At 33.7% G+C, this 26,290-nt stretch overlaps 1 protein-coding gene and 1 pseudogene across 12 annotated transcripts in view; both read left to right on the top strand.

Moving 5' to 3' along the window:
• Nucleotides 1-26,290, top strand: part of Kiaa0586 (KIAA0586 ortholog) — a 183,569-nt gene that overhangs the window by 67,549 nt on the left and 89,730 nt on the right. For 8 of the 12 annotated variants that reach the window (XM_076850421.2, XM_076850413.2, XM_076850414.2 and 5 more), the window contains 7 exons: nt 547-775; nt 1,753-2,006; nt 2,835-2,911; nt 10,628-10,762; nt 12,927-13,119; nt 20,749-20,903; nt 25,312-25,417. In XM_076850421.2, the coding sequence (XP_076706536.2) occupies nt 547-775; nt 1,753-2,006; nt 2,835-2,911; nt 10,628-10,762; nt 12,927-13,119; nt 20,749-20,903; nt 25,312-25,417 (1,149 nt within the window). The remainder of the gene's footprint in view (nt 1-546; nt 776-1,752; nt 2,007-2,834; nt 2,912-10,627; nt 10,763-12,926; nt 13,120-20,748; nt 20,904-25,311; nt 25,418-26,290) is intronic. The other 4 variants (XM_076850419.2, XM_076850416.2, XM_076850418.2 and 1 more) reach the window with 1 other exon arrangement.
• LOC143641518 (ATP-dependent RNA helicase DDX3X pseudogene) lies at nt 4,020-6,301 on the top strand (annotated as a pseudogene).

Below are 26,290 nucleotides of genomic sequence, written 5' to 3'. Positions count from 1 at the left end.
CCTTTGTTTTACTCATTTGTATGCAGTGCTGAGAATCGAACCCAGGGCCTCACCATGCTAGGCAAGTGCTCTACCACTAAGCTATAGTCCCAGCCCCAAAATACCACTTTTTTTTTTTTTGAGGTGTAGATGGACACAACACATTTTTTTTTAAGGTGTAGATGGACACAACACAATGCCTTTATTTTTATGTGGTGCTGAGGATCGAACCCGGGTCCCACCTGTGCTAGGTGAGCGCTCTACCTCTGAGCCACAATCCTAGCCCGAATTACCACTTCTTAAAGTATATAAAGAAATAGACAGACTATTTTAAGTATATGGTAGTGTTAAAAGTGCCATTTTTTTCTAGTTTTTTAAAATACTTTATTAAATTAATTTAGGAATTCTTTTGCTAATGGTCACCACCATCGTCATTGTTTTTGCTATTGCCACTATTTGTATCCCAAAATGTTAAGGTATTTGAAGCAACCTATTGTCTTATGGGAGTTGTTGACTGACTTTTAACATTTTCTTTCTTTTTTTTTTTTTAAAAAAAAAACTCTTTAGGACATGATATGCCTGCCATGACACTTGTGAATACTCCAGCAATTACCCCTGCTCCTTCGCCTCCTCCAGCAGCTGCAGCTGCTCTTACCCCAACTTTGTCAGAGATTTCCATTGATAAATTGAAGATATCAAGCCCAGAGCTTCCCAAACCATGGGGGGATGGAGACCTGCCACTGGATGAGGAGAATCCTAACTCTCTATTAGAAGGATTTGTTCACCCAAGGGCTATGTAAGTAAGAATTTATAGTCATCCCTCTGTATTGGAGGGGGACTATTTCTAGGATCCCATCTCCTCATGCCAAAATTCACACATATTCAAGTCCCTTATATGAAATAGCAAGGTATTTACTTATAATCTACATACATTTTACATCATCTCTAGATTATTACCTAATTCATTGAAAATGCTTGTACCATGTTGTTTTAATGTATTGTTTAGGGAATAATGACACACACACAAAAAGTACAGACTCAAATATTTTGAAAAAATATTTTCAGTCTGTGGTTGGGTGACTCCTGGACATGGAACCTGTGGATATGGAGGGCTGACTGGATTCATTCTTAGTAACTGTATACTCCCACTTATGTTTCACTTGTATGACCTAGTGAAACATAGAGGTGATAAAGAGCTTTATAAACCACGCTATACTTGGAAGATGTTTTATAAGTTTTAAGTTTTTAAAATTATCAATTTACTTATATCTTCACCTCTTTTTTAAAATGTTGGAAACAGACTTAATAAAGGTATCTGTCTGATAATAAAATAGAAAATGATTTCTCTCTAGTATGGATCATCATTTACTATGATCAGTTAACTTATGTTGTTTATCCCATGTAGATTTGTTTTTTGACTAGAAGAGGTTTCAAGATGGCCAATGACTAAAGCATAAAAACAATTTTAGAAGAATGAATCTTTTTTTTTTTTACAATTTTAATATTTATTTTTTAGTTATCGGCGGATACAACATCTTTGTTGTATGTGGTGCGGAGGATCGAACCCCGGCCGCACGCATGCCAGGCGAGCGCGCTACCGCTTGAGCCACATCCCCAGCCCCGAGAAGAATGAATCTTATTAATTATAAAAGTATAGTTCATAGAAATACTATGCTGAAGGAGACACAGCACCTTTGAATCTGTTTTTTATATAAAAATGAATATAGGCCTTTAGTGACCTAATAAATTCAAAATATGTCCTTATCTTCTTAGTGTAATGTCTGTAGCTAAAGATGAAGAACCTGAGAGTGTGGATTTCCCTGCTCCGCCTGCGCCTCCAGAGCCAGTTCCCCTTACACCATTTCCTGCAGGCTCCAAGGCTCCTTCTCCCTTACAGATGCTAAGTTCTGGTTCCTCTACAATGGAGAGCACTTTGAGCATTACTGTCACTGAAACAGAAACTTTAGATAGACCCATCTCTGAAGGAGAGGTTTTATTTAGCTGTGGTCAAAAATTGGCTCCCAACAGTAAGTTCCTGTATTAATTGATTTCATTGGTAGATTGTGATAAGTCCCTTAGTAAAACTTTTCTTTTTAAAGTGTTTTTACCTAATTTTCAATATTTAGCATAGTATACCAGAAAGAATAGGTTCTCTATATAAGTAACTTCTGGATTTCAATTGTAGAAAATAAAACTTTCTTATAATCTTACTCTCTAGAACTAATATCCTTCCAGTATACTTTTGTCTGTGCATATATAGACACCTAAATACATACATGTGTATGTGCATTTACCTTTAAAATGGGATGAAACTATGCATATTATTCTGAAACCTGAATTTTTAACTTAATAATGATACACTGTAGACACCTTACTGTATCAACACATATAGGTCTCTGTCAGTTTTTTAAGTGGTTGTTCAGTCTATTTAAATTGTGTCTTAGTGGAGTGCACTTAAATTGTTTTCAATGTTTCCAGACTGTACACAACTCTTTAATGACCATCCTTAATGTGTGTGTTTGTGTTTCTTTGTGTACTAATGTAATAATTTCCATAGATTACATGACTAGAAATGGAATTGCTGAGTCAGGGTAGATACCTTTTAAAATAGTAATACATCAACAACACAAAAAGATTAAATTGATCTACTTTAATTTTAATCAGCTTTTAATTATACTAATATATAGGAGAGTCTATTTCTCAGTTTCATATCTGTAGTGCTACTTAACAGTTCTGTTAAATTTCTGACAAACTTGCAGGTGAAACAGCAATCTTATCTTTGTTTTAAATTGCATTGTTTAAAAAACTGATGTTCATGTCTTCTTTTTTCTAACCTGTTACATCTTAATTTCTAGTTTTAGGAGCTGGAGAAATGTATCTGACACACCTAAATGATAGCTTATCTAGCACTTTGCAAGATGCTCTTGAAATGGTAAGGAATGTTTATAACATTGAGTTCTTGATGAACTTATTGCAACTGATTAGATTTTTTTCTCAATTATTTGAGTCATAGGCACACAATTTAGTAAAATCTTATTCATGAAGGAATGTAGGGGTTTTGTACATTTTATTATGTAACATTATCATAATTGTGAGAATGAAAAGTTGTTTTTAACCTCTGTGGCCCCAGTAGTTAAAAAATATACAGTTAATATAATTAGGTAATAAAATCTATCTCAATGCAAAGTGTCACCTAGATGTGTTGTCTTTACAATATTTATAATATTTTCTGAAAAATCTTACCTATTTTAATCAACTCTCTTATAATACATTTGTTTTTTCCTTAATCGTGATTATAATTATTTGTGCTGATAAATATGTAAATTTAATGACACAAAAAGAAAAACTAAAATAGGATCTAGGGATACTAATTCTTCCTAGTTATTATCTAGCTCTAAAAAAGGAAAAATTAACATTTTAAAATGTCATAATACATGCTGGGCGTAGTGGTGCGCGCCTGTAATCCCAGTGGCTTGAGAGGCGGAGACAGAATTGCAAGCTCAAAGCCAGCCTCAGCAACTATGAGGCACTAAGCAACTCAGTGAGACCCTGTCTCTAAACTAAAAAAATAGGGTTGGGATGTGGCTCTGTGGTCAAGGGCCCCTAAGTTCAGTCCCTGGTACCAAAAAAACCCAAAAACAACAATAACAAAAAACAGTCATAGCGTACACACACACACACACACACACACACACACACTCACACAGGTCTATGTCTTTTTTGGGGGGAAGGGGTACTGGGGATAGAACTTAGGGGCATTTGATCACTGAGCCACATCCTCAGCCCTATTTTGTATTTTATTTAGAGACAGAGTCTCACTGAGTTGCTAAGTCGATTTTGCTGAGGCTGACTTTGAACCCGAAATCCTCCTGCCTTAGCCTCCCAAATCACTGGGATTACAGGCATGCACCACCATGCCCAGTCCCTATGTCATTTTTTAAAGTGTTGTAGTCTATTTAAACAATGCCTTGGGAGAGCTATAGTTCCCTGTGAGAAGTTCAATAGGAGGATATAATTACGTCTGCTGTGGGAGATCCTGAGTTCTCGGTTTTCTTCAGGGATGAGTCATGTGGCGGTGGAAAATACGCTTGGGCTGGACCAGCAGTTTGCTGGTTTAGACCTGAACCCCTCTGATAATCAGGGTGGAGGAGGAAGTACAGCGAGCAGTAGCAAAGGGCACTATATACCTCCTCATTTAAGAAACAGAGAAGCATCTAAAGGATACTATGATAAGGACAGTTCAGGGTGGAGTTGTAGTAAAGATAAGGATGCATACAGCAGTTTTGGGTCTCTTGATTCAAGAGGAAAGCCAAGTTATTTCAGTGATCGTGGAAGTGGATCAAGAGGAAGATTTGATGACCGAGGACGGAGTGACTATGATGGTATGGGCAGTCGTGGTGACAGAACTGGGTTTGGCGAATTTGAGCGAAGTGGACATAGTCATTGGTGTGATAAAGCAGATGAAGATAATTGGTCAAAACCACTTCCACCAAGTGAACACTTAGAACAGGAACTCTTCTCTGGAGGTAACACCGGGATTAACTTTGAGAAATATGATGATATACCAGTAGAGGCAATAGGCAATAACTGCCTTCCACATATTGAAAGTTTCAGTGATATTGAAATGGGAGAAATTATCATGGGGAACATTGAGCTTACCCATTACACTCGTCCTACTCCAGTGCAAAAACATGCTATTCCTATTATCAAAGAAAAAAGAGACTTAATGGCTTGTGCTCAAACAGGATCTGGAAAAACTGCAGCATTTCTTCTACCATCTTAAGTCAGATATATACAGATGGTCCAGGAGAGGCCTTGAAGGCTGTGAAGGAAAACGGAAGATATGGGCGTCGCAAACAATACCCAATTTCCTTGGTGTTAGCCCCAACAAGAGAATTGGCTGTACAGATCTATGAGGAAGCCAGAATATTTTCATACAGGTCTAGAGTTCATCCTTGTGTAGTTTATGGTGGTGCTGATATTGGTCAGCAGATTCGGGACTTAGAATGTGGATGCCATTTGTTAGTAGCCACTCCAGGACATCTAGTGGATATGATGGAAAGAGGAAAAATTGGATTAGACTTTTGCAAGTATTTAGTGTTGGATGAAGCTGATAGGATGCTAGATATGGGATTCGAACCTCAAATACGTTGTATAGAACAAGATACTATGCCACCAAAGGGTGTTCGCCACACTATGATGTTTAGTGCTACTTTTCCTAAGGAGATACAGATGCTTGCCCATGACTTCTTGGATGAATATATCTTCCTGGCTGTAGGCAGAGTAGGCTGTACTTCTGAGAACATCACACAGAAAGTGGTTTGGGTAGAAGAGGCAGACAAACGGTCATTTCTACTTGATCTCTTAAATGCAACAGGCAAGGATTCACTGACTTTAGTGTTTGTGGAGACCAAAAAGGGTGCAGATTCACCACGAAGGATATGCATGTACCAGTATTCATGGAGACCGATCTCAGAGAGATAGAGAAGAGGCCCTTCATCAGTTTCGCTCAGGGAAAAGCCCTATTCTAGTAGCTACAGCTGTGGCAGCAAGAGGTCTAGACATTTCAAATGTGAAACATGTAATCAATTTTGATTTGCCAAGTGATATTGAAGAATATGTACACCGCATTGGCCGTACAGGACGTGTTGGAAACCTTGGCCTTGCCACCTCATTCTTTAATGAAAGAGATGTAAATATCACAAAGGATTTGTTGGATCTTCTTGTGGAAGCTAAACAAGAAGTGCCATCTTGGTTGGAGAATATGGCTTACGAATACCATTACAAAGGTAGCAGTCGTGGACGCTCAAAGAGTAGATTCAGTGGAGGATTTGGTGCCAGAGACTACCAACAAAGTAGTGGATCCAGCAATTCTGGTTTTAGTAGTAATCGTGCAAGCAGCAGCTGCAGTGTTGGAGGTGGTCATGGCAGTAACAAAGGATTTGGTGGAGGTGGCTATGGAGGCTTCTACAATAGTGATGGATATGGAGGAAATTATAACTCCCAGGGGGTTGACTGGTGGGGCAACTGAATCTGCTTTGCAGCAAAGTCACCCTTTCATACAAGCTAATATGGAAACCACATGTAACTTAGCCAGACTATATCGTGTAGCTTCAAGAACTTTGCAGTACATTACCAGCTGTGATTCTCCTGAAAATTCCAAGGGAGCTCAAAGTCACAAGAAGAAAGGAACAACCAGCAGCCCTATTCAGAAGTTGGTTTGAAGATCTAGTTGCTATAGTTTGGATTAACTCCCCTCCTGCTTAGTCCCTCCCCAAACTGCATTTATAATTTTATGACTGAGGATCATTTGTTTGTTAATGTACTGTGACTTTAACTTTAGACAACTTATTATTTTGATGTCCTGTTGGCTCAATAATGCTCAAGATATCAATTCTTTTGACAAATAAATTTACTGAACTTCGGCTACAATCAAACCTTGGCACACAGGTGTGATACAACTTAACAGGAATCATCAGTTCATGCATACATGTAATGATAAAGAAAAAAATTACATAGTAGTAGCCTGTTAATGATATTTCCATCTTTGCAGACTGGGGGGAGAAACATGAAAACATAATTAGTTTCTAATGTGGCAAACTGTACTAAGTTAAAGTTCTGACTTGCTCACTCTATCCTGGATAGGCACTTGGAACCTTAAACTCTTTTAAGAAGCCATTCCAGGCATTATCAGGTGTGTTGTATGAATACACACAAATGTTTTTGAAAGCACTCTTTTGAAAGTTAACATTTAATACACAATTCCTTATTTAATGTTTAGACAGTTATTAATTTTAAGTTAGGCATCTGTGGGCATATGATTACAGGAAAAGTTTAAAGGTTTGTTTGGAGGGTTCATTTAATTATATTCTTTAATGCCTGCCATAAATAAAATTGAGATGGTAGAATGGCTGACCATGTCAATGACCAATCCACATTACTGGCCTTGTTGGATTCTGGTCTTTAATGCATACTAGTGTTGATGTTTTTTGGTCAAGGGCGTGTGAACAGAAAGGATTATGCAGCAGGCTTTATTTTAATACAGATTCATATTTCTCTATTACAGCTGCATTGAAACAAACGTTAAAATGGCTTACACTTGTAGACTTTGTAAATCGTAGAATAACAAACTGAAATCCTTGAGATCTCACAGGTTGGAAATATGTACTAAACTGCACAAGGTGTTAGTTCTTTATAGTGCAGTTTCAGTTATTTTTTAGTTGCATAGGTTTCCATTATATTTATAATGTCTTTATGCTAAATTTGGCGAAAGATGTTGTCCACTTCTAAAAATGCCTCTCCCACCTAGAATTTTGTGGCCAGAATGGAGAGTGACCTTTAAGAAAAGTATATCTTGAAAGTGGCATAAGAAGTTGGTAAAAATTTCTTAAAGTGCAATAGATTTTCAAGTGTATTGTGCCTTGTTCTAAAACTACTGTAGTAGGTGCACTTGACAGTATTAAGGACATTTGTTATGGTGCTATTTCAATTAATATAGGTTTAGACTCTTGTACATTTTGCCCATAACTTTTTACAAAGTACTTATTTTATTGCACATTCAGAGAATTTTATATATATGTCTTCTGTGCGAGTCCTTAAACTTCCAATCTTATTTTGTCTCTTGGAGATTGTTGAAAGCAGCTTGTCAAGAATTAGATTCTAAAATTTTATTTGGGACCATAGAATGATAGATGAGAAGAAAACTTTGTACACAACAGACTTTAGATAACTTTTTGCTGCTAGTTTGTGTAATATTTATTGAACATTTTGACAAATATTTATTTTTGTAAGCCTAAAAGTGATTCTTTGAAAGTTTAAAGAAACTTGACCAAAAGACAATACAAAAACACTGGCAGTTGAATGTTGAATGTCACCATGTGTGAAATAATAATATATTTCAGGGTAGTGTGAGCTTTTCATGTTAAGTCCTATTAAACTTGAGTCAAATTAACCAGATCTGGCATTTGCAATGTAGCTATAATTTTCTGACAAAATTGGCAATGTGAGATGAAAATATGCCAAGGTTTTGATACTTGTCTTAAAGATATTAATGAAAACACTTTTAAACACTGATTCTCAAAAAGTTCTCTTGAGTTCTGTTTAGTTTTGTTTGTATTGGTTTTAAGTGATTGTCTGGCATATTTGCAATCTTCAAACATGTGGTTATCTTTGTGTATTGCCATAATCAGTGACTCTTACATTCAGTTTTGTCAGCCAGCATATTTTCAGTAAATAAGAATAGATTTGCTGAATGTAAATATTGAACTTCAAGTCACTGTAAATTTAGTAACTGCTTATTGTATTAGTTCTAGATGCTAGCACTGCATGTGCTGTGTTATTCTGATTTTACTAAAATAAAAAATTGAACACACAAAAAAAACAATGCCTTGGTAAAGGGATTATTTATATATTTTTACATAAATAAAATATATAAATACGTAATAATATTGGAAATTTTCTTTTTGAAGAAACTGTTAAAAAATGGAAATAATTACTTTTTATGTATTTTCAAATCACCTAAGCAAAGAAAGGCAATTATATTTACCATATTTTTTGCTAAGCATTGTTATTATTACTGATGTGTTTACAAGATATAATTTCACAAAGGAGTAAGGAAATAATTAAGAAAATTTTTGATAAGATTTTATTTGAGGTCTGGGGGTATATGTCAGTTGGTAGACTGCTTGCCTTGCAAGCACAAGGCCCTGTGTTCAATCCCCAGCATCACACACAAAAAAAGGATTTTATTTAAAATTATTTTTTTAGGAATGATTGGGGTGGGCAGTTCTGGGGATTGAACCCACGGGTGCTCTATGCACTGAGCAACCTCCCCAGCCTTTATTTTTATTTATTTTTTGTTTATTTTTTAGTTTTAGGTGGATACAATATCTTTATTTTATTTTTATGTGGTGCTGAGGATTGAACCCAGTGCCCCACGCATGCCAGGCGAGCGCACCACCACTTGAGCCACAACCCCAGCCCCTTTCTTTAAAATTTTTGATTTTGAGAAATGATCTCACTATGTTTCTGAGTCTGACCCTAAACTTTTTTTTTTTTAGTTGTAGATAGACACAATATCTTTATTTTATTTATTTATTTTTATGTGGTGCTGAGAATAGAACCCCATGCCTCACATGTGTGAGGCAGGCACTCTACCACTGAGCTACAACCCTAGCCCCTGGCCTCAAACTTTTGAGTCCTCCTTCCTCAGCTTCTTGAGTTGCTGAGATTACAGGTGTGTGCCACTGCACCCAGCTAGGAGTGACTATTTAATACAAGCAATTGAGTCCATTGTAGAGATGGTGTAATCACTTTTATAAAACAATACAGAAAGAAGGCATAAATGAGATATCTTTATTTTCTGAGGAGCTTTATCTGGCCTACTAATATGCCATGATAGCATTTTTATCCATTCTTAGCCAATGTATATTTAAAGTTCTATAAAGTAAATAGTTAACTGAACCAGGACTAAATTGTAAACTTCTTTCTTCTTCTACATTTGAAACTGATTTCTAATTTTGATATTTTTACTATACCGAAATGATATGCTACAAATTCATAATAAAATCAAATGCAAAGGAATAATCTGGAAAAACCCAGAATAATCTGAAGTCATGTACCATTAGACATTTATCCATATAAAACTGGAAGATATGCATTTATAATCCAGAATTAACTTCATTTCACTAAAAGGAACTAATTAAAATGATTTTTAATGAATGTAAAATCAGATTCATACCTGTCTTTATGAGGGAATCCAGTTTGACTGACTCTGAGGCCCATGTGTCCCTCATTTGGGAACAGGTCTGCTTTGAAGTACAGTGAAGTATCAAAGGCAGGATGTCTTAGTGTGGGTTTCAATACCTGCTCTCTAGCTGAGGCAGATGTCGGCCCAAAGGCAAAAGGACATTGAAGGTCTCTGAGTTCTGTTGCATGTTCTGCAATTTTCCATTTTTGCCTTAGATCTAAGTTGCAGCATTATTCCAGTGCTTTGTCCTCATTAACTCAGTGTGGCATTGCTTTGTGCACTGAATAAAACTGAAGCAGGAAACCACGTGAGCCCAAACCCTGATGACATATATAAGACACTTGTGAATCCTTGTGGTTTTGACACAGAGGTCCAATTTTCATGTTTTTACAATACGTCTCTAGTTTGTTACCAAATTATAGTGTTGTTTGTTTGAAGCAAACGTGTTTTATTGTAGTCAGGTGGAAATAAGAATTAAATGAGGGGCTGGGGTTGTGGCTCAATGGTAGGTGCTTGCCTAGCACTGTGAGGCATTGGGTTTCAATCTCAGTACCACATAAAAATAAATTAATAAAATAAAGGTATTGTGTCCATCTACAATTAAAAATATTTAAAAAAATATTTTTATTAGTTATTGATGGACCTTTATTTGTTTATATGTGGTGCTGAGAATTGAACCCAGTGCCTTTACACATACTAGGCAGTGCTGTACCACAGAGCCACAAACCTAGCCCCCAAAAAATATTTTTTAAAAAAGAATTAAATGAAAATGAAGAGTTTATCTTTTTTTCCAAAAAGTATTGATGTAATTTGATGGCTAAGTTTTTGTTATTCATAATTGAGAAAAATGCAGTTTGATAAAGTTTTTTGATGTGTTAATTGTGTTTATGTTTCTTTCAGGAAGATGATCCTCCCAGTGAAGGACAGGTGATTAGGATGCCCCATAAAAAGCTTCATGCAGATGCAATTCTTTCTCTCCTTACTAAACAAAATCAAGAATTATTAGTTTCACAGCAATCAGTCTATCACTCAGAGGTATTATCTAATCTTAATTATTTCTTGGTTAGATACAAATCAGGAAAAAATAAAAATATTCCCACTTTTAATTAAGGCATGTTAACATTTCAGTTATTCAAAAGTTAGTGTTATAGGAATTTTAACCTAAAGTCATAGAACGTAGGATTTTATAACTGGAGAGAATTTAGAACATCTTTTCTACTCCTTTTGTTCTACAATTGAAAAAACTGAAGCTCTTTAAAATGATTTATGTATCACTCATTCATTCTGTGACCTTTTACTGAGCATCTATTATATGCCACACACGGCCTTGAAAAAGATAAAGATAAATGGGACATGACCTTTACCTTTAAGCAGTAACATAGCTACTGTGAAATATTTCTAATTAGTTTCTGAAGAAAATGTCTGCCATTATTCCAAATATTGCCCAAGAGTCTCCAAGGGATATATTCCTCACAAATTAATATTTTTCAATTTAAAGGATGTTGAGGCACTTAGTATTCCTAAAGAGGAGTCAGGTTAAGGGAATGGGGGATATACAGATGTTTTGAATAAAATTTTGGAAAATTGTAGAGAATCTGAATGTTAAATTTATAGGTTTAGATTTTATTTCATAGTCAATAGAATCATCAAAGATGTTGGTTGAAATTAAGCCCCTTTAAAATAAGAAACATGCATTTGGGGATATAGTTCAGTAGTAGAGTGCTTGCCATTTGCCTAGCTTGGGTGAGACCCTGGGTTTTATTCTTAGCACCACACACACACACACACACACACAAAAAAAAGCAAGAAAGAGAATCCTGGGAGCATTTTGATGTTGGAATTTCTATTCTATTCTTGATTATTAAATTCATTAGATTATCTGTAAGTTACAAAATGTACTAGTTTATTAATGACAAACGTGTCATATATATGAAGTAAATGGAAAGCTAAAAAAGACTGATGTATTTTTTCTGTATTAAAAGGTATATATCATATTCTGTATTAAAAATTATGACAAATGTGTCATATATATGAAGTAAATATATATGTCATATATATGAGGTAAACTTTTTTTGTTTGTTTTTGGGTACCAGGGATTGAACTCGCTTAACCACCAAGCCATGTCCCCAGCCCTTCCTTTTTTATATTTTATTAGTGACAGGGTCTCACTAAGTTGCTTAGGGCTTCACTAACTGGCTGAGACTGGGTTTGAACTTGCAATCTTCTTGCCTCAGCCTCCTGAGTCGCTAGGATTACAGGTGTGTGCCACCACAACCGTCTTCACATTTGTACTTTTTTTATTTTCGTACTTTCATAGGGAAAAGAACTTTATTAAATATGGTTTAAATAGTCTTAAATCTGTGTACTTACAAAACTCATAATTATTTATATATAGATAATCTATATACTACTTAAAAGATATTGTTTTCCTCATTAGTTGTTTAATTATAAAGTTCACGCTAACAGCTTTAGAGAATTCTGTTTCATGAAGAATGAGAGATATATTTTCTATGGTTCAAATGTTAAGTTGTATGAACAATGTACAATGTGTGGCAGTATTTATTGTTTTAAATTATAATAGAATTTTTCTTATATTTTATTGCTATTTAATTTAAGTTGAAAAATATAATGATTAACCTTATAAAACATAAGGTATTCAGGGCTGGGGTTGTGGCTGAGCCGTAGAGCACTTGCCTAGCATGTGTGAGGTGCTGGGTTCAGTTCTCAGAATCACATAAAAATAAATAAATAAAATAAAGATATTATGTCCAACTACAACTAAAAAAAATTATATATAATTATATATATATATATATTTAGAAAAAATAAGGTATTCAGGAGCTGGGGTTTTTGCCAGTGGTAGGATGCTTGCCTAGCATGCATGAGGCACTGGGTTTCATCCCCAGCACCACATAAAAATAAAAAACAAATAAAATAAAGGTATTGTGTCCATCTACAACTAATATATATATATGTGTGTGTGTGTGTGTGTGTATGTATATAAAATAAGGTATTCAAAACAAAGCCTACTACTGTATGTTTTACTAAACTACCTTTTAAAATTTATTTTCCATGTAATGTATATGTGGCATAGGAACATTTTCTAATGTACCTTCCAAGCAAGTGAGTGTGGTATGGACCATGATATTTATCAAATATTTGCTGTTTTGATTTGATTTTAATATTATGGTTTTAACAGTTGTTTCTTTTGAAGGACTTGGAACACAGTGTCGGTGAACTCAGTGAAGGACAAAGGCCCAAGCTGACAGCAGCAGCAGAAACGGTCCTGAAGGGACAGTCTCTGTTTATGCAACAGCCTGTTGCTAACGCAGAGTCTGTGGATCAGCCATGTGATCCAAAGCCATTTTTTCAGCAATTTGACACAGTTTCAGGTATATAGCAAAATGTTGTTTCTTGTTGGATCATCTAATAAAATATTCAGTTTCTATCCTATTCAGTTTTCTTTTAACTCTTTCCATGCTGAATGCTATATTCTGTTTTGTATTATAATCTATAGTACTGTTCCAAAAATCTGAATTGAGAAAAGTATAATTATTTTCAGATGAAGCCTTGAAAAATTTTTTTTGTTAAAGGTAATAACTTTTCTATGGGATATAGAGCAAGGTTTTTCCAAATGCGATTCATGTATCAGTGTTGGTACATGCACTGTTGGGTGGCACATGAGTTAATCTTGGTAATATATGTGCATTTAATTGATGCATTTATTTTAATATATACTAGAAAAATATAACTAGCCCATCAAAACTGACATAATAGATATCACTTAGGACAGGTTCAATTAGATAATACTGCAAAAATTAACTGTGATTTTCAGATCAGGAGTCAGTGTACGCAGGACTCAGCTTTAACACTTTGGAAATAAGGATAAAATAGAATATTGATCACTAGCATAGAGAGTTAATTCTCATTATCTGTGGTAGTTATTTTCTATAGTAGCCACGAACATTACTAGCAGATAGTGAACCATTCTCCTAGGAGAAATTTAGGCTTAGATTCCTGTAAACCTCTCACCACAACATTGTCAGTTGATCAATATATAACCTGGTTTCTCTATGAAGCCATCTTATTTAATGTGTGTGTGTGTGTGTGTGTATGTGTGTGTGTGTATATATATACATATGTACTTAAATATATAGAGGGGTGTCTTTTTTTTTTTTTTTGGAGTACTGGGTATTGAACCCAGTACTCCAAAAATATACTCCTGATACTAGGCAAGCACTTTACCACTGAATTATATTCCCAGTTCTAATATATATTGCTGGTTGACTAATATCGAACTCACAACCAACAGCATTATAACTCATGCTCGAAGCATGCTTATCTAGCACATGTATTTTTTCCACAAGGTGGATCAGAGCCTTTTTATGCTCTGGAACACTAGACAGTATTTTAGTATTTTTCAGGTGACCATTTTAAGCAGCAAAATTGCACACGCGCACACACACACACACACACACACACACACAAAGTCACTTGTTTATAGTATAAAAGATGAAATAAGAATGCAAAGTCTCTGTTCACTTTCATCTGGGTGAGTGTGTGCTGTGTGATTTTCCTCCTGCACATGTCCATAAATGACCACCATAGGTACTATGAATATTAATCTTGGAGATACAAATAAATTTTAGTGAGTAAATTTGCAAATGAGGCTTGACTATATTCTTATTACTTGTTTTTTTATGCCTATTGCTGCATTCTCAATGCAAAAAGAAATGTCTTTTGGTGTGCAGATTTTCTAGAAATCAGAAAAGGAAATGGCTGAGGTTATAAAAACACAGGTATAGAGAATTTATAGTGTTAGTTTTATATTGAGTGAACATCTTATATTATTCAGAATTGAAAGTTAAGACTGAATTTTCCATGGGAATAAATGTAAAGATTGGCATTAGTTCTCATTTTGTGCATATGCTTAGACTATAAGATGCTTTATGTTCTTTCAAGTAAGTTTATTTCAAATAGCATAAAATGTGGCTTTATTTATATTGTAATTGTGCAGATTGCAATTAAACAGAATTGACACTAGATGGCTCTCGCAGATCAATTTAGAGCTGCTGAGTACTTGAGAAGAGCTAGGTTCCTGTTAAATTATTATAGAACAAAATCCATGACAGTGTAGCTCATCTAGTCCTTTATATCTCTGATAGCACTCAGAAGATTACCTATAGTACAGTTTATGTTTAATAGTAGATATATTTGTAATATTTGTTTGATTTAATTGGAAAAATACTAGGTAATGTGGCATGATTGAGCATATACATATATATGCTTATACACACACATATATATGGCAGTGTAGCAAAGTAGCTTAGAGTTTGGCATTTTAGAATTTCATATGGACAGAATTATAAGTAAATGAATGACATAATTTTATTATAGCCTTTTATTTAGCAAGATCATCAGAGGTGCAATGTGAAGGTTGGATTTGGAAGGGTTAAGACTGGAGACAAGGAGCCTGATTAAATGACTGTTAATGTAAGCCTGGGGAGACATTATTCAGCAGTGAGGATATATGAAAAGGGAGATTTGAGAGATAATTAAGGAGGCTGGACAAAGCTTAATTTGAATTTGAGAGGTGCAAAAGATATGGAATGTTTAAAAAATACCCAAGTTTCAGACCAAAATGCTTGACTTGGTGGTCATCCCATTCATCTTAAGAGTGGAAACATGGAGGAGGGACAGACTCAGGGGGAACTAGGATAGTGGGGTTTTATAAATGTTGGATTTGAAGTGCCTTCAGGTTTTATACTAGTGAAATAATCTATTAGACAAATCAGGCAAAAAACTGTTGCGAGCACTGGTAATTTCAGGTGAACTTAGTTTTCTGAGTTTAGTGTTTTCTGAAAGTCTATATGGTTCCTTTCTCAGTATAACAAGGCCCTTAGGAAAGTGGGGATTTCAAATTATTGTACATTATGTTGACTTCAGTGAAGTAATACTTTAAGTATCACTCTTACAAAGGTCTGACTTGCATCATATGAAAAGACATCCACACTTTTTTTTTTTAATTTTTTTATCAGTTGCTCAAAACATTACAAAGTCATCCACATTTAATGAGCATACTTTTTAGAAGTGACACAGCAAATTCAGCATTGTTATGCTGTCATGGAGTTCTTTCCTGACCCCTTATTCCTGGTTTAGATACCTGTCATAGGTACTCTGAGTAATCCTCTAACGTTGGCTAGTGTCACTTTTATGCTGTTTATAACCTCACATAAAGATAGTAACTATCTTGTTTACTATTGTATCCCTGTCATCTAGCAAGGTACAGAGTACATGGTACATATAAATATGTAAATAAAGTAAATATCTGTTAATTGATAGGTGTTATATAATTTGAAAGGTATTATGTACTTTTTGGGTGCCCTCCATACCCTCTCCCCCCAATTTTCTCAAACTTTCTCATGTTCTGCCTTATCCCAAGTGATCCATGTTAAGATTCTGGTATGTAACTTTGCTGGCTTTTTCCTTACACACATAATTATGTATGCACATACGTGCACATGTACCTACATACACACAAACAATACATATAGCCAGTATTTTTCACTTGCCTGCATTTTGTTTACCCCAGGAAACCCTATAGATTACTCCAGGTCAGTTGTTATAATTAAACTCAATGATTATATAAAATTCCAGGGTGTAGATTTCAAGTAATTTATTTAGTATTTCTCTGTTTTTTTTTTTTTAAAGAAAGAGTGAGAGAGAGGGAAAAAGAGAGAGAATTTTAATATTTATTTTTTAGTATTTGGTGGACACAACATCTTTGTTTGTATGTGGTGCTGAGGATCGAACCTGGTCCGCACACATGCCAAGCGAGCGCGCTACCGCTTGAGCCACATCCCCAGCCCCAATTTCTCTGTTGATTAATATGTACTTTATTACTATTTTCCTCTGCTATTAACAATTCTAGAATAAATGTCCACAAACACTTATCTAGTAAATTGTTGCATTTTATACTGATAGAATAGCTTCCAAAAATAATTACTGGATCCAAGGGCAAATATAGTTTTAATTTAAAAATAGGGGCTAGGGTTGGAGCTCAGTGGTAGAGCACAAGAATTACGTGTATGGGGCACTGGGTTCAATCTTCAGCACCACATAAAAATAAATGAAGGTATTGTGTCTATCTAAAACTAAAGAAAAGTTTTTAAAAAGTTAAAAAAAAATAATGCCAAGTTGCTTTTTTAAAAGTTAAAACCAATTTACTTTTATAGGCAATTTATTAGAGCCTTTTCCCTGAATTCCCTCCAGAAATGGTGTTTGTAACTTGTCATTTGATAGATAAAAACATGTATCTGACTGCTAGCGAGTCATTTGTATTTACTCCTTTTTTTTTTTTTTTTTTTTTTTTTTTTAGAGAGAGAGAGAGGGAGTTTTTTAGTTTTTGGTGGACACAACATCTTTATTTTATTTTTATGTGGTGCTAAGGATCGAACCCAGTGCCCCGCGCATGTCAGGCGAGTGCACTACTGCTTGAGCCACATCCCCAGCCCATCTTTTCTTTTTATTATTATTATTAAAGCATTTTTTAGTTGTAGATGGACACAATACCTTTATTTATTTATTTATTTATTTATTTATTTTTTATGTGGTGCTGAGGATCTAACCTAGTGCCTCATACATGCTGGGCAAGTGATCTACCATAAGCCACAACCCCTGTATTTACTCTTATTAAGTTCTTTTCCCATTTGTTAAGTTCTAAATTTTCCTAGTGACTTTTAAATCTGTTTCTATTATCTGTATTACAGACATCTTTTTCCAGGTTTATATTTTGTTCATTGACATTGTTTATGATTTTTTTTTTGCCATATAATAAAATTTTTTATACAACTGATATGTCTATCTTTAATGCAGTTCAAATATCCCTTACCTTAAATGCTTGAGATCAGAAGTGTTTTGGATTTCAGATTTTTTTCCAAATTTTAGAATACTTGCATTTATATAATGAGATATCTTAAGGATAGGACCCAGTCTAAATACATAATTTATATCTCATACATACCTATTATACATAGCCTGAAGATAATTTTGTGCAATATTTTCAGTGCATTTTTTTTCATTTCTTTTCCCCATGGTGTTGGGGATGGAACCCAGAGCTTCATGCATGCTAGCTTCACCCCTAGCCCTTTTCATTTTATTTTGAGGCAGCATCTTGCTAAATTGCCCAGGATGGTCCTAAACTTGCAGTCCTCCTGCTCAGCCTCCTGACCTTGAATTTGTAATTCTCCTGGGCCTTGCCTGATCTTAGAAGCATTTTCATTTTGACTGAAACCTGTCACATGAGGTCAGGTGTAGAAATTCCATTTGTTGTGTCACGTTGGTGCTTAAGAAGTATGAGATTTTGGAGCACTTTAGATTTCAGATATTCTGGATTAGGGATGCCAGCCTATACTTTGTTTTTATAGTTTAGTTAGGTTTCTTCTAACACAAGCTTATACCTGCAGTTTCTTAGGTTTTTGTATGTGTAGTATTTAATTATTAAGTATATATTTATGTTAAAGTTTATCTGGAATTTGTTTTGTAAATGTTATAAGATAGAAATCCAATTGGAGCTGGGCACAGTGGCACACACCTGTAATCTCAGAGGCTCAGGAGGCTGAGGCAGGAGGATCGTAAATTCAGAGCCAGCCTCAGCAACTTAACAAGGGCCTAAGCAGCTTAGTGAGACCTTGTTTGGGGATGTAGCTCAGTGATTAAGAGCCCCTGGGTTCAATTCCTGGTATTAAAAAAAGAAAGAAAGAAAGAAAAAAAAATCTAGTTTGATTTTTTTTTTCAGATAAATAGCCATTTGTATCAGCATCAATTATTTGAGCTATCTTTTTCTAACTGAATTGAAATATCAGTTTGCATATTAAATTCTCATAAATGTAAGGGTATTTTTCTGGATTATTCACTGTAAGAATTCAAGATTATTTATGATCTAAACCATTGATTAAACTCTTTTGACTTTATGGTATATTTTGTTATCCGATAAGGCAAGTCTTCCTTTTTTTTTTTCATTTTTATACTTTTCTTGACAATTTCCAGATACTTATTTTTCCATGTAAATTCAAAAGGATTTTATCCAGCTAAAAATTACCCAAATTTGGAATTAAATTAACTTATGTTTTAGAAGTACTGACAATTTAGTATATCTTACTATTTGTTCAGATCTTATTCTAATTTTCTGAGATTTATTTTAAATTTTTCAATAATAGATTTTGCCCTTCAATAAGATTTCATAAATTTTCCTCATATGGATTCTGTGCCTTTTAAAATTTTATCCTTTATTTTTTTATAATTTAAATATTTTGTAATTATATTTTATTCTTGGTTGTTTTATAATTTAATAATTATTTTATAGCTTTTATTCTATAGTAAGGATTTTTTTTTCAATTTCTAAATATTTACCGGTATAATAAAAAGAAAAACTAATCATTTTTGGATGTTTACCTAGTACCAGTTATGTTACCAAGTTTTTTTATGAATTTTAATAGAGTTCTTTTTCCTCACTAGAGTTTCTAGGTATATGCCATATTATCAGCAAATAAGTTTTTAATTTCTTCTCCTTCAACATTATATGTGCTAATTCTTGTCAGTTTCTTTGACAATCATAGGAAAATGTTAGACAAGTGACATAGAATTAGAAAAAGAAGTGTCAGAATGTAAAGCAAATATAAGGCCAGGAACATTGGTTATTCTAAGTTATGGTATTATTATCATTATTTAAATTAATCTTATATACTAGAGAACAAAATGAAGTCATAGTTTTCATGAGTTGTTTTGTATGAATTGATGCTATAAAACTCAACAGACACATTTTACATTTACTCAAATTCTCCTTTAAAATCTTGATTAATATAAAAGATTGGAGTATGATTATTTTCTATACTTAGGAAATTGTCATTTGTGTAATTCCAATTTGTCTTTAAGTGGAAAATATTTATTGTGTCTTTAATGTATTCTTTCATTTAAAACAATTTAGTTTATGTGTGACTTTTCAAGTCTATCTCTGTCGGTTAAAATGAGGTATATTAAACGTTGCAGTATTTAAAAGGTGGCTATTAATTAGAAAAAATGAAAATTTCTTAGAAATATTTTAGGAAGAACATGAAATAAAGAGCAGTGATTAGAAGTTGGAAGATGTAGGTTTTAATTCCTCTGTGCCTCTTGCTAGCTTTCTGAGTTTTAGACTTCAATAAGTGAAGACAGTAAGAAAGAAAGTGAAAGACAGTTTTATCAGTGAAAGACAGTCTCTGGCGTGCCTATCTTACAGAATGATTGTGAAGTTCAAATTAAATGAAATAATGTATATGAAAGTGGTTGGAGTATAAAGTGCAATACAAGTTTATAATGATATTATTATCAGACTCTGTTCTTTATTTTCTTCTTTTTATCATTTTGATTGAGATGCTATTTAGATGAGAAAAAGGAGCTTGATCATTTGTAGAAAAATATAAGCTTTTTCTAGACAAGAAATTGCCTTTTGTCTTTCAAGGACATGGAGAAAAATCACTTTCAGAATTTGAAAACAAAATTTCTATAAAATTTATTAAAATGGAGGAGAAGGAACACATCTATCAAGCTGTAGGCAGATAGAAAAACTATTACTTTTGTGTCACTTTTGTATGTTAATAGATTAACATTTATTGAAAAAAGGGGTATTGCCCTTTGCTTTAAGATTACATTTTAGTTAGAGAATACTATATTAACTCTTAGTGATAGAAAGGTAAGAAGGAATATTAGAAGTTGGTGTGTGAGGAGAGGAGTAGGAGGAACTGCATGGGTGACTTATTAATTGGAACCTTACTTAGAATATTCCATGCATTTGTTTGAACATAGGTATTTTTTGCATTGTCTTTGAATTTTGGTTTTACCCTTGATAACCAGGTGGTTTTGGTTGAAGTACACTGCTATTTCTAATTCAGTAGGTAAGAAATATTGGTAGTTTTAGTCAATCACTTGTTCTTTTTCTAAGATAAATTTGACTTTTAATTTTTGTTTTACGTGTTTGGTAACAGGTGGTATTTATGAAGATTCATGTGCTAGTCATGGTCCAATGAGTTTGGGAGAGCTGGAGTTGCAGCCAAATACTAACCTCGTCCTTCCCACAACACTTTTGACAACACAAAAAAATGATGTTAATTTACAGGAGGCAGCTGAAGATTTTTTTCAGGTACCAAATTAAGAATATTTTTTTTATTTAAAATGAGAATTGTGACAATATTATCTTTGCATGGTATACTGTCAAAAACAATCTCTGTAGTCAGTTGGGTTCAAATCATGCCTCTCTTATTTGCTAACTCAAGCCTGCATATAAATCTTAGCTCAGCCAAAATCTAGCTGTGCCCTTGAACACATTACTTAGCCTGTATTAAGTCTAAATTTTCTTATCTTTAAGTTAAAGATTAAAAATAATAGATATAGATATGTGACATCTGGTTAGGTAGCTATTATCACTCACATTCCTGTATCTCCATACCTAGTTCAGTAATTTGTACATAGTGGGTACTCTATAGATGTTTATTTCATGAAAATTTGCAAAATATATTTCATGAAAAAATATGAAATTTCATAATGATCGAAGCCAGTGTTCCTTGAAATTGTGTGTACTGAAAAAAAAAGGCTACCTTCTCTAAGACAGTAATCCATAAAAGCTCATGTTATTAAATACAGTTTTGAATTCATGTATTGTGGATTAATTTATATCAGCAAATATTCATTGCATGTTATTTGAGCAGTATTAGTGTGTTGAGGAAGAAAATTTAAAAAATAAAGATTATTTATAGAACATACCATTATATAGGGTTCAGTATTGCTTACATGTGACCAAGCAAAGATCAGGAAAAACTTGTTAATTATGAATAAATGTCTGTTAATAACTTATGTATAAAGGAAAAATTTTGTGATCATTATTAAGGAAAAAATAGATATGTACCCAAAGCACTATCCATGAAAAAGCAAATTAAAAAATCGGTCTTATCAAAATTAAGAACCTTCTGCTCCTCAAAACACAGTATTAGGAGACTGAAAAGAAAGACCACAGAAGGAGAGGAAGTATTTGCAGAACATTTATCTTCTAAAAGATTTATATAAGAGTATATAAGAAACTCAATGTATAAGGAACTCACAGAACTGAATATTAAGAAAACAAACAATTCAACTAAAAAAATAGACAATATTTGGACAGATACTTTATCTAAAGAAGATAGATAAATGGAAAATAAGCACATAAAAAGATTCTCAAACTGAGTGTGGTAGTGTATGCCTGTAATCCCAGTGGCTTGGGCAGCTGAGACAGGAAGATTGCCAGTTCAAAGCCAGCCTCAGCAACTTAGCAAAGTCGTAAGCAACTCAGTGAAACCCTGTCTCTAAAGAAAATATTTAAAAAGACTGGGATGTAGCTCAGTGGTTAAGAGCCCCTGGGTTCAATCCTTGATACAAAAAAAATAAAAAAGATTCTCAATATTGTTAGTAATTAGGAAAATGCAAACCACAATGATATACCACTATACACACTCAATAGAAATCTAACACTTAAAAGACTATCATGTGAACCAGGCATGGTTGTGCATATACCAGTAATCCCAGCTACTCAGGAGGCTGAGACAGAAGAATAGAAAGTTCTAAGCCAGCTTCAGCAAATTAGTGAGACCGTTAACAATGTAGGATACTGTCTCAAAAAATAAATAAAAAAGTTCTAGGAATATAGCTTAGAGTTAAAGCACCCCTAGGTTCACTCCCCAGTACCCACCCCCAAAAAGAATCACTGCATTATTTTATATATCAATAGTTCATTTTATTTTTATTTTCTTGCTGAATATTACATTGTACAGAATATAACACAATTTATCCATTAGTATTTGATAGACATTGGTGTTAGACTGGGAAACCCAGGGGTGCTTAATCACTGCACCCCATCCCCAGTCCTTTTAAAAATTTTTAATTTTGAGACAGCTTCCTACTAAGTTACTTAGGGCTTTGCTAAGTTGATGAGACTGGCTTTGAACTTGTAATCCTCCTGCCTCAGTCTCCTGAGTCCCTGGGATTAACAGTGTGTGCCATCATAGGTGGCTCTGTGGTTGATGCTTGCAAAAATTATGTTGAGTAAAAAAAACCCAATCCTCCATAATAATTATGTTATACAATTTTATTTATATAAAATTCTAGAAAATTCAAACAACTCTGTAGTAATAGAAAGTATTTCAGTTTTTGCCTTGGGTAGTGAGAAGTAGAGGTGGACAGGGCAAATGGGAATGAATAAATCAAAGGGGTATGAGAAAATTTGAGGTTGATGAATGTGGTCATTATATTATCTTGGTTGTGGTGATGGTTTCACGGAATGGATACATACATACATACATACATACATACATATATGCTAGAACTTAGTAAGTTGTTCATTTTAAATATATGCAGTTTATTGTCTATTACCTACACCTCAAAAAAGCTGTTTAATAAAAAGAAAGATTGCTTGCCTCTAACTATTGGTCTATTTTACAGTAAGACCATGAAGTGTTACCAGAAGAGTAGACCTCAAAAAATTCCTTCATTAAATGTCTTTAGGGGCAGGGGATGTGGCTCAAGCGGTAGCGCGCTCGCCTGGCATGCATGCGGCCCGGGTTCGATCCTCAGCACCACATACAAAGATGTTGTGTCCACCGAAAACTAAAAAATAAATATTAAAAAAAAATGTCTTTAGCTAAGATTTCTTTAGTACTGTTAATAGCAACACACTTATTTATAGTGCTTACTTAGCCAGATTCTGTCCTAAATTCTTCATGTGTTTTAACTCATTTAATCCTTATAACAAAGTAATGAGAGGTAGTTGTTATCTTCCTATTATGAATGAGGAAATTGAAGTATTGAAGAGTTACATAATTTGTTCAAAGCCAAAGATAGAAAATGGCTGAGCCAGATTTGAACACAGGTAGCACAGTTCCACAACACCACTCTTATTTGCTGTGGTAAGGAAAGGAACCAACAAGAAGGTTCTAAGTCAGAGTCTGAGATAGTTACAGATTGAGAATCCCATATCCAAAATGCTTACAACCAGAGTGTTTCAGATTTCATGTCTCTGTTTTTGGGATTGAAGCATATGGCATATACATAAGGAGATATCTTGGGGGTGGGACTCAAGTCTAAACACAAAATTCATTTATACTTCATATACATTTTATACATACAGCCTGAAGGTAACTTTATGCAATATTTTTAGTGTACCTACATTTTGGCTGTGACCTTCCATGTGAGTTCTCAGATATAGAATTTTCCACTTGAGGCATTCATGTTGGTGCCAAAGAGTTTGGGATTTTGAAGTATTTCAGATTTTGGATTTTTGATGCTCAAGCCATAGTACCTGTCTTAGAAATACACACCAAAGTAGTATTTCATTCAGGACAGAAAGCTACATGACTAGTGACTCTAAACTTCAAGACCAGAGTTAAGGCTAGTTGTTATTACTCTAATCTAAAGCTGCTCATTTTTACCTCTAGATGAAGATGTGCCTGTCAGTGCTTTTGAGTATACACACACACACACACACACACACACACACACTCTCTCTCTCTCTCTCTCTCTCTCTCTCTCTCTCTCTCTCTCTCTTGTTTATATGTAGACAGGTGTTTCAGATTCTATGGTTGTAGTTATTGGTAAGTGTCCAAGGATGTCTTTTTTAAAGTTCTATTAAAGTATATCTGCTATTTGTTTTAGAACTCATTCATAATTAAGCTATAAAACAGGAAAGGAAAGTAATTGGCTAAAGTTATCACAGTTTATGAAGTTGATTGTGAAGAAATTTGTGACTCTTGTAAATTCAGATTTGCTTAAGTATGGGTAAAAAAGAAAGACGATGGGGCTTATGGTGGAGCATGCATTCTTTGAATGGCAAATGGAGGATAACAATCCCTCCTCACACTTTTGAGAATTAAATTATGTTACTATATATAAAAGCTCTTTGAAAATTGCAGTGCATTATGTAAATTTTCATTTTATGCAAAGGTGGTTATGTGGAAGAGCTTACAGCCAAATTAAGTTCTTATTCTAACTCCATCATGTGTGTATAAATCTAGACTGGTTTGCTTTATAAGTAGCTCTAAATTCTCTAATAGAAATTGTAAGAAGTGACTTAAAATAATTGAAATCCATGTATATTATTGAAATCTTTTAAAGGTTTTTTTTTTCTCTTTTTTAAAAAAAATTTAAATAAGTACTGGGACTGAAATGGAGCAAATTATATTCCATGCTATATGATTATGTCAAAGTGAACCCCACTATTATGTATAATGAGCTAATAAAAACATTAAAAATATGTACTGATAGATTGAGGATATAGATCAGGGACAGAGCACTTGCCTAGCATGTGTGAAATTCTGGGTTCTATCCCCAGTGCTGCAAGAAAAGGAAAAAAGAAAAAAATGTACTCAATCACTCATTTGTTAGAAGTGCTAATAAATAACAAAATGATTAAAAGGTAATTTTAAAGCAAGCATATTATTAAAAATTTTTATAATAAACACCTGAATAACTGCTCAGATTTTAACTTAAAAAAATAATATTGTGACTTTATGTCTTAAATTCTTTAGTATCAACAAAAGCAGAATGAGGATGTTAAAGAAATTGAACACAAGCCAGTAAAAAGTCGTTTAATACATGTGAGAAGTAAATCTGATATTACACTTTCACCACAAGGTAAGAATTGTTTTTAAAATAGGTAATAATATAAATTTGATACTTGTCCTAATAGTGAACAGATATATCCTGAGAGTTCTTTTCTTTTACATATATCTTACTCTTATTTCTAGGATAATTTTTTCCCTCATTTTGTCTGTTTGGATGAAGAATCTTGTATTTTACTATAAATTTGTTAATTCTTTTTACCAGTAAGCACTATTTCTATTTGATTTTTAAAACTCTTAGTTAATGTTTTCCTTGAATGTTAACTTTTGGTTTTTATATAACTAAATGTCAGGGTCTTTTTAATTAGACATAAATCTATATATCATAGTTGTCTGTCTTAAATTATAATACATTTAAGGCAGGAATCATGGCTGTAGAAAGGACATTTTGTGTTGTGTAGTGATGTCAACTAAGTATAACAACAAATGATTCTCATGTTACATGCTATTATCATGTGGATGCAGTTTTCTGTATTATCATAGTATCAAAATTGTGTAACTCCACAAATTAGCACTGAAGCATTTTGACATTGTTTTTATGTTTCCGTGAGATTTTTGTGCTTTTTTTTTTTTTTTTTTTTCCTTCTTGCTTCTTGGTCTTTTGTATTTTATATAACCGACATTGAAATTTGGAGTAGAAATTAATATCACTTTTGTTTAAAAACTTTTTGTCTATAATCCAGGAAGAAGTGTTAGAAATATTTTGAATAATTGAATAATTTTTTTCTTGCTTTTATGAGTAATGGGGTGATTTTTTTCTATAGCTAATTTTTATTTAATGTTACAATATATGAATGAATGCATATTATTGAATGCCAGTATAATTATAAATATAGCTATGGACCTAAATGAGAGAAGTGCCCAAGGTAGTTATTAGGATTATCCT

Source organism: Callospermophilus lateralis, chromosome 3, assembly GCF_048772815.1.
Source record: "Callospermophilus lateralis isolate mCalLat2 chromosome 3, mCalLat2.hap1, whole genome shotgun sequence".
Lineage (NCBI taxonomy): Eukaryota > Metazoa > Chordata > Mammalia > Rodentia > Sciuridae > Callospermophilus > Callospermophilus lateralis.
Note: the sequence above shows the minus strand (reverse complement) of the source record. Positions and strands in the feature narration are given on the sequence as shown.